The 9784-nt window shown below is 43.3% G+C and overlaps 1 protein-coding gene across 1 annotated transcript; it reads left to right on the top strand.

Moving 5' to 3' along the window:
* The first annotated feature begins 5305 nt into the window (after window positions 1-5305).
* Window positions 5306-8810, top strand: ptger4c (prostaglandin E receptor 4 (subtype EP4) c). The gene is made up of 2 exons (XM_086129885.1): window positions 5306-6157; window positions 7983-8810. The coding sequence occupies exons 1-2, from the start codon at window positions 5309-5311 to the stop codon at window positions 8562-8564; spliced, it is 1431 nt and encodes a 476-aa protein (XP_085986011.1). The 5' UTR covers window positions 5306-5308; the 3' UTR covers window positions 8565-8810.
* Window positions 8811-9784: the final 974 nt, after the last annotated feature.

Raw genomic sequence — 9784 nt, 5'->3', positions numbered from 1 at the left:
GTGTCAACTTTCATGATCCTTGCTGAAATCTGTACAGAAATATAAATTGTCATAGGTAATAAATAACGTTGAGAGTTTGCGTCGGCCCTCCAAGGGAAGCCGTCACTCCGAAGTGGCCCGCGACAAAAAAATAGTTTGACACCCCTGCTATAGAACAACGGTCGGCAAACTTTGTGAGCTGAGAGAAACTTCTTGGCTCACAATTCGTGCAAAGGGCAACCAACTGGATACACACGTCTAAAAGAACAAAGCCGCTCAAATTAAGTTTAATCATATGTTGTTGTTGTTGTTGCATGTTATTATTTTGGGAGGCAGGGCAAAATGGTCTTGGCTAAGTCGACCACAAAAATTGGTCGGAACGGGGGCGATGAGCTTCATAATTGTCGGAATACTCAATTGGTAATCAATTGGAAAACGATTAGTTCGAGACATCCCTAGTTGTTAATTATAATTAATCACATTTATTTATGCATGGACACTGATTCTGTTAAAAATAATGATTTTTCACAATAATTACAAGATGAAAACGACCTGTGAGTTAAAAAACAAAGCGTTTTGCTTGAATAAAAAATAAATAATACTATTCATGAAGGAGTGTCACATGGGATCAATGAAATCTGGATTTGGGATGTGTGTGGCTTTGATTGGGCCTTGTTACGTTTTATTAGTATTATGGTAATTATATCGGAGGTTTATTGTGAGAGTGTTGAGTGTTTTGGCAACTCTTTGTATGGGATTTGGGAATAGTAATCCATGTTAATTGCATCACGACCACCCTCTGCTAAATGTAAAAAGCTTGCGACAATTTGATTACCAATCTGCCACACAACAAATGACTATCTTGCTATTAGTAAGTGGATGTGTGCCTATAATGAAAACATCCTCACAATGGAGCTGTTTACATTTGTAACGCCTGCCACCCTGTGCCGAAGGGGACATGTCGAATGTGAGTAACAGAAGCTCGGGAAAGATGACCGACGCTGTATGCCTTCCGATGGTTCTTGGTTTGTTGCTCTAAGACAATATTGAAGCAAAATTTGATCGGGAATCCCTACGGATCGCATGAGACAGCTTCGATGACGTCCGCGCAGGTAACGGTGAGCCAAAGATTCCTCATTAAGACTCAGCTGAGGCTGGACATGAGTCCCTCTGATGTGTACAGAGAGAGAGAGAGAGAGAACTTTACACTGTGGCCATCAGTATGACTGACGCCTCTGGGTTATTAGAGCAGAGAGAGCAGACAGAAATTCACAAACACTCCACGGAGGGATTCTCTCGCCCTCTTCTTTGTCCGTCATAACTGGGGAGGAATCCACTTAGGCAGACAGAGACGGAGAGCCTCCGCCACCACCGCCGTCTCCCATCAGACAGATCCTTCCTCCGTTTCATATGACAAATTCTTTCATTTCCACAGATTCGATTTTGATTTTCACAGTGCTGTAGCTCCCAGGTGTGTGTGTGTGTGTGTGCTCACTTTATTTCTATATCCAGGTGCAGTGTAAGTTATAGAACAATACTCACAGGCTTTTGTTTTTTATTCTCTGTGAAGATTACTGCTGCACTGAGAAGGCAAGAGAGGAGCTGAATCTCAAGTACAAGTTCTGTCTGTCTTGTGCTGCCCCCAGGTGGCTAAGGCAAAAACATCAGACTGAGCAGCAGAATGTGCATTGGGGGAACAAAGTGTGGCAAAAACGGTTTTGTCTCTTTGATTCTATTTCAATTTAGCTCATTCCCGACATGCAAAGATCTTAGAAAAGACTAGATGCATCTCTCCAACATGCTTCCTTGACACCAATTACTACTCGAGTCCAGGAACATGTGAGGATGAATTCCACAGACAAAAATACAAATGTGGGGGGAAAAAAAAGATAATTCAAAAGGGGTGTACTCATGCAAGATACAAAACTAACAATAATGTCAATATTTTTAGCTTGACTCGAGTCTTGAAAGGAATACTGTAGTCCAGGATGTGAATCCACCGCACCGTGTTAATGGATTTGCAATCAGAAGTTCAATAAATGCTAAGCAAATACAGTTCGGCATTCATCACTGATGTTAATCGCTATGGCAACAGATAGTTTTAAGAGGGTGGATGGAGCATTGAACTACGGCATATACACAACCTCCCATTAGCCATTATTCTCTTTGCGTGGTCTCAAGGGGGAAACAAAATCAGAGTCCGAGGCTCATTTCCCTGATGTACCTGTATGGACGGGATGCTGTGTTACACACACTCATTAACCGCATTGGTCCTCGTGTTGCCAGAATCTAACGATGGACACACAAAGAAAGAACACACTATGGCTAGTTAGGTAGACCAACAGAGAAGCTAATGACAGCATCGCAATGTCATTATTTCTCCAAGACAGTATTTTTGAAGAACGTCAACCTGCTATGCGCCGTGTAAGTTGAATTTCATTCATGATAGCTTGCCAACGACCAATTTGTTGTTTTCACCATAGGAAATATTGGGAAATGAATTCCAATCAGTGTCAAGTGAATTCAGAGTTTTATTTTTGAAGGCATTACATGTTTGCAGAAGACGTGCAAAGGCTGAGAAATATGGAGTGCTCAATTGTGGAGGTTTCAGTTTTCCATTTTTTCAGGCGTGACTAAAACGGGGCCGAGTGACACATTTGGGCCACACAGAGTCGAGCTTTCCTGACTATATAACCTCACTATGAACCAGGGATGGGCAACTTAAATGCTGCACTTCCTAACAAGATGTTTGACAAAATATGTGCAAAAGTTCAAAATAAGTGTTCTTCATATTTTTCATTTTTTTAAGAATAGATTTTTCAATGGATGTATAAAAGACCCTCTATTCTAACCATAAAAACAATGGGTTTGAAGGAAACAACAAAAGACCGACAGTGTATTTTTGGGTCGGCTGGTGCTCCTTTATCATTTGATACTTTTAGCAGAAAAATCAGCTCACTCAAAATTTTAATATTATTAACGCTCTATGTTTGTCCCCCATATCATTCCAAATCCAGAAAAAAAAATCGCGCAGTATAAGACTTAAGCATAATAAAGCAATGTCCGCCATCTAGCGGTGATATGTGAAATTGCAACTTATAATTACAGGGGAACCCATTGCCATTGAAAATTTCGGTGACTGGAGGCCTCAAGCCGATATACATGTTCACAGCAAATCTAATAATAGCTAAGAGCATAATTTCCCATGTCATTTTTTAACATCGTGCTACCAAATCAATTTAAAAAATAATACACCAAGATACTCACTAAAAATTGCTTATTGCAAATGTTGAAATTGTGCACCATGTTACAGCTTTTTAAAATACGATCAAACCTAATTTGTAGGTATAAAACCAGATCTCATTTTTGCTCAACTATTATATTTTGAATGTTTAATGTGTCTATGAAGCGCTAATCAGCGTATGATGTTATACACCCACTGCAATAACAATCAACATGATGGACAAGATGCTGCAAAATCAAAACACAAACATACAACACACAAAAAAAAACTTCACTCCACATGCCAGAAAAGCTCTATTATGCAGCGAATTTCAGGCTTTTGTTTTCATTCACTTCAATCGTTACACTTGGGTGAATACAAAATGTCACAGTCCTTTATCAGTCAGACGGCCTCGTGTGCAATTGTTCTTTCTCCACATTTTAGCACAGATTTAATCTCTCGTTTCAAACCTTTAATCTATTTCCATGTGAAAACGCGATTTACATTTTCCATGTCTTCAAGTATTTTGAAGAAGTCTTCAAAGGCAAACTTTCAATTTTCCATTTGCAACTGGCTTGATTGCAATGTAAGATTATAATAACAATCACCATCTTTATCATCATCATCATCATCATCACAGGCAGTTTATTATCATCGTTCATGAGGTCAAATTCAGTCGATTTAAGTTTACGTGAGTATAGTCCCAGTGCGTTGATTCAACAATCTGTTCGAGCTGTCGAGTTTTATTTATTTATGATAAAGTCTGAGTTATGAGTATTTAATGATGACTAATTTGTTTTAAGAGCGAGCCAGCATTTGGAGCTGACCTTGGTGCTGACAGCCACTCCTCTCAGGCCAAAATACGGTTTTATCCATCCAAACCAAGTCATTAGGATTTAAGTGAGATGGTAATGGATGACTATACGGGTGCATGTAGAAGGGGGAGTTTGCGCCGTTGTAGAAGGGGAAAATGGGAGCGTTTGCTATCCAATGGAAGCAGCTGCCCTTGTTCCTTTTTAATTCAGCGTAGAGAGAGGCGGGCGGTCGGCATGGGAAAAGGACTCGATGGGGTGCAAAGTACATTTAAAAGCTACTGCTGTCAAAACCAGGCTTGGACACCGTTGGAAGGTTCAAAGTTAAAAAAAAGATATATTATTTGAGGATCAGCGACTGACAACTGCAAATTTCCAAGGTTTCGGAAACAATGCAAGGACTGGTTAAATCCGTGGCGAGAGTCTGCAGTGCGCACACAAGGCTGAAACCAAAATCCAACTGTGCCACAATTTAGACCGGCTTTTGGCTGTTCTAAATTCTAGTCTACTTTTTTGTCATCAAATCGTCAGGTGCGCCAGAGGTGGAAACAAAAATGCAGTTTGTCTGCAGAAAAGCGCTGCGAGGAGCAACACCGTCGATCAAATTCCCAAATGAAAATGAAGAGGCGGCCATTTTGAAGCGTGGTAACAGAAGTGAATACTGCAACAAGACTGCAGCTCTGCTTACCTTTTAGCTTTGACATGATAGCAGCTTCTGGACAGGTTGGCAGAAGAATCTTAATTGTCTATACTTACTGTTTGTCCCCTGATATTGGCTGGCGACCAGTCCAGGGTATACTACACACATTTCTCCTTAAGTCAGCTGGAATAAACTAAAGATTGAAAATTGCACAAGTGTGTCTACTACTGTAGTCAATAAGTGTCTTCCCCCCCCCCCCCCCCATGCGTTCGTTATCATTTATCCTCAAGTGAACAATCCAAGGCATTGCCCCTCTGCCCCTTGTGACCCTGAGATAAATGCTTTGCACTTAATGATTTGACTCTGCTAGTAAAAATGAGATCCACGGGGAGCGGATGGCGTTCGCATGCAGCCCCGCACGCACGTCACAATCCTGACATCAGCACCGAGCTTAAATACCCGCACAGAGTAGGAGCGTGTACACACAAGCAAGCGCACCTCCATGCGGGATAAAAACACTTGAAGTGAGCAGCAAGTCGCACCCGATGCCCTTTCTGATCTTTGTTGTTTGCTTTGTTTTGGGATGATCAAAAGTAAAAACTCTTTCGGACGTTTGCTGTTGCTGTTGTTGTTGTTATGGTTTATTTTGCCTAAATGATGATCAACGACACCGCGGCGTTGGACACAAACGGTTCGGAGCCGGCTCTCTCTCTGGGGCACAACCACAGCGCGTTCCCCACGCTGAGGCTCGAATCCCGGTCACTGGTCACCTCGGCCACCATGTTCGCCGTGGGCGTCCTGGGGAACGTGATCGCCATCGTGGTCCTGTGCGTGTCCAAGAAGGAGCAGAAGGAGACCACTTTTTACACGCTGGTGTGCGGCATGGCCATCACGGACCTCCTCGGGACGTGCTTCACCAGCCCGGTGGTGATCGCCACCTACGTGGCCGGCCGGTGGCCCGGTGGAGCGCTTCTTTGTCACTTCTTCTCCTTCTCCATGCTCTTCTTTGGCTCGGCCGGCATGTCCATCCTGTGCGCCATGGCCGTGGAGCGATACCTGGCCATTAATCACGCTTACTTCTACTCCCAGCACATAGACAGGACCATGGCGCGTTTCGCCCTCCTCGCGGTCTACCTGGCCAACATGGTCCTGTGCGTCATGCCCAGTTTCGGCTTCGGGCAGCATGTTCGACACTTCCCGGGAACTTGGTGTTTTCTCGACTGGAGGGCGACGGATCCTCTGGGTGCCTGCTACTCGTTCTTGTACGGCGGGGTGATGCTGCTGCTCATCGCCGCCACGGTGCTGTGCAACTTGGCCGTGTGCAAGTCGCTGGTGGGCATGAACCAGAGGACCGGGATCGTTCGAGCCGAGCCGTGCGAGCAGGGCGGCTCCCGAAGACGCTTCCCACGGTTCCAGTCGGTGTCCTCGGCGGCGGAGATTCAAATGTTCTGGCTGCTCGTTTTTATGACGATCGTTTTCCTGGTGTGTTCCATCCCTCTAGTGGTAAGAACCAGTTGTTTCCTAACACTTTCGATGTATTTTTCACAATAGTAAAATGGGAGTCTACAGCAGTGCTCGTTTAGCCTTTATTGAGTTAAACAATTAAGGAACCCATGTGACATTAGAATAATCCCACATCCAGGCAACAAAATGTCAGGGACAAAAGGTTAAAGAATGATGATCTCGTCTTTATTTACTCAGTCTGAAATCTAGACATGTTCACTTGAACACAATGCTGCCGTTTCGCAGGAAGTTATTCGGTTGGATGGCAACAAGTGGCTACACAAGTCAATTGAATCTACTGCCATCTAGTGGAAGAAGAGCCTACTTACGTCGCAGATAGATAAACAAGTTCATAGATATTTGTAGTTAACTTCGGACAATAAGAAATGACGAGTGGATAATTTCGTGCCAGTATCACCGATGACCTCCTTCTTGTTGGGGATCACATAATCTGTTATAACTGAGACCTGTGGTGTGTTCAATGAGAATGGGAAATATGGGAGATGGCATACATACTACTGAAGGAAAAAAAACACATCGATGTTACAGACACTTTTGTCAGATATTCCAATTCAATTGGTGACATTACACATACATCCATTGATTCATCCATCAGACAGGATATTTCATTCATAAATTAGTGAACAGCAGGCAGAAAACCCTCAGATCATTGTATTATTAATATATATATTTTTAATGATCCTACTGGGCAACACAACCGGGGCTGGTTGGCAGTCATCTGTGCACACATTACAGCACAGATGTGCTCCCACCATGTCAAGACTCTGGTATGCGCCGACTGCACCGAATTTAAAGGGGCTTTGATTAGGCATGAATGAAGTCAGCTGTGACCACTCCCACAGCGGCACAGCCTTCCCTCTCACAGCCACGCTGGGACAAACGATGAATCCAACCCACCTTTCGACAGCGATGATCGCGTCAACGACCTGCTCCCCCTGGCACCGTTAGTCGGTCATTATTAAGCTGTGCCAAAGTGTAATTGTCAGTCCGTAAGGTCATATACAGCATATTTTAACTGCACTTCTATCATCGCTTCAGTCAGTAAATTTCACTGGTTCACCAGTCTGTCAATCGTCAGTCCATCATGGTTCAACTGACGAAAAATCCAATTGAATTGAAATGGTCAACTATATATCAGTGTATCTCCATCATACGGTGGCAACCCAAAGAGCTTTAGAAAGCTTCACAATTTGCCAGTGTAATGTATTACAGCTGCTGGTAGTGGCTGCCTGTCCCTAAAACACAGAAAAAGTTTTCATTTCAAGTTTCAAATGGCTTACCTTAATCAGAGGCCGGTGTTACATTATTGTAGCCAAAGGTACAGTCCAGGTGGATTAATGTGCCTCGTAAATCCTTGAGGAAACTGAACCCAAGTTTTCAGGACTGTCAGTTCTTCTTCTTCTTCTTCTCTTATTTTATTGAAGTATTAGTTCTTTGGTGCATACCGCCACCTACTGTACAGGAAGCACAAAGCTTTTCCATATATAGTCAATCTAGTATATACTCCATCAACAAAGTAGTTGTCCGTTAATGACAGATTGAAAGGTTCGTCGGTAGGCTACTTGACCATTTTCGTGAGGATGACATTGCCGGTTGAAAACCCAATTCCGTCAGTCCTCCGTCTGTCATTTTCTCGTCATTCTTCAACAACGTGGGCGTCCTTCGCAGGTTCATCAGCGTTGATGGAATGCACATCTCCGCCTTTAAATTTACACAACACTCCATTTTCAAAATAAGATGATGGTACTTGGATATTTTTGTATGTGTGTACCCTGTTTATGATGTCTTTCTCTTTGTGTCTCAGGTGAGAATATTCGTGAATCAGCTTTACGACCCTGCTTATATTTCCGCCGGAGGGAAGCCCGACTACCGCAGCGACCTGTTGGCCATTCGCTTCGCCTCCTTCAACCCCATTTTGGACCCGTGGGTGTACATCCTGTGCCGGAAAAACCTGCTTTTGAAGGGCTGCGGGAAGTTGAAGCGGGCGGTGACCCGTGTGAAAGAAAGCAGCGGAGAACATCTCGGTTGGGTCGGAGGTCAGGACTCCCCTCCGTCTTTCAACACAAACGACACCAGCTACTCGTCGATACGCCGGAAAGATGCGGGGCAGCGAGCGGCCACCGAGGAAAAGCCTTCCTTCACCCACTTGGCCATGAGACACGCCTGGGACTACGACACATCTCGGGTCAACTTCCACCCGTTCAGCGTGGAAGCGAGCGCGGTGCCTAAAGACGAAAACAAAGTTGAGGCTGATGCAAAGCTGCAGCAGAGCGATTCGGTGGAGGCCTCACCGGGACAGCCCACTTGTGCGCATGTCAGGACAGGCGAGATGGTCACGTGCACGTTTAGCACCCCGAGTTCCTGTCAGTCAGTCAAATACCTCTAATGCAGTGTTTCTCATGCCTTTACTGAGCCAAGGCATATATTTTACATTTGGAAAAAAAAAATGCCACGACGCATCCAGCCATTATGATAATCTCATCTCATTTTGCATGATTGGCAAAATGTGGATATGCGTTGTGTGTCGGCGGACATTTATATGTCACTGTATGTTGCTGCCATTGACAGATAAACAATGATATATTATTTGGAGTAAATACAAAGTTAAAGTGGAACATTTTTCACGGCACTTCTGCTGATCTCTGATGACGCTCTGAGCCATGGCACAGGGGTTGGGAATCACTCCTATCATAAATGTATGATTAACTCATTCACTCCCAAAGACGTTTTTAAACGTCTTTTCAGACTTGGTCCGGAATTGGCTGGTACTGAATGAGTTAATAATAATGGATCTTTTGCAGCCTGCATAAAGAGACCATTCAAGGGACACGTTATTCGGTAACTTTGCACAGGAATGATATCCAAGACAGAAGATTTACAAAAAGAAGACAACACGTCTCGAGTAATCCGAATAATCATGCTGAGTTTTGATCAACACTGCCTCCTAGTGACAGGGGTTTGAAATAGTTTGCTTACGTTACTAAGATGAGAAGAGCAAGCTATTGACACACATCCCAGTACAAAAAAGTGCAATTTCGCATCAATATTAATTAGCATATTTGTTGTCATATTGGTGTTCAAATATGAGGATTATGATCTTGTGAAAGCGGAATTTTTGAGAGACAGCACTTGAATTGTATTAGTGAGTGTGAATGTTTTTCCTCATGGTTTGGAAGAGAGGATAGCGCAGTTTACTTCTCAGTGAGCTAATACATTTATTCCATGTGACAAATATTTACTGTTTTTAATACAGCTTTTATGTCGAATCTATTTCGAATGAGTTAAAAAAAAGTATGCAAACAATGCACTTTTTGATTCTAAGTGGAGAACAATTTTTTTCCCCCACATTGGCATGTTAATTATAAATCATTAGCCAGCCTCTCTAATAACCGTGATAGGAGAAAACTACCAACCGTCCGACAGCATGGAAAGTGGATCCATGCCTGGACGTTCTTCAGTCCCTCTTACAAACTTGGACACTGTGAAAGCGGTGTGGGTCCCGGAAAAAAAAAACACATTTTAACCTCTGTGCCAATTTCCCAGCAAGGAAATGTGTGCAAACAAACATTTTTTATACCCAATGGGTACAAACGAAACTTAACATGT

This window comes from Hippocampus guttulatus, chromosome 14 (assembly GCF_054856545.1).
Source record: "Hippocampus guttulatus isolate MCC_2025c chromosome 14, RoL_Hgut_1.0, whole genome shotgun sequence".
Taxonomy (NCBI): Eukaryota; Metazoa; Chordata; class Actinopteri; order Syngnathiformes; family Syngnathidae; genus Hippocampus; species Hippocampus guttulatus.
The sequence above is the reverse complement of the archived record's forward strand: the minus strand, read 5'-3'. Positions and strand labels throughout refer to the sequence as shown.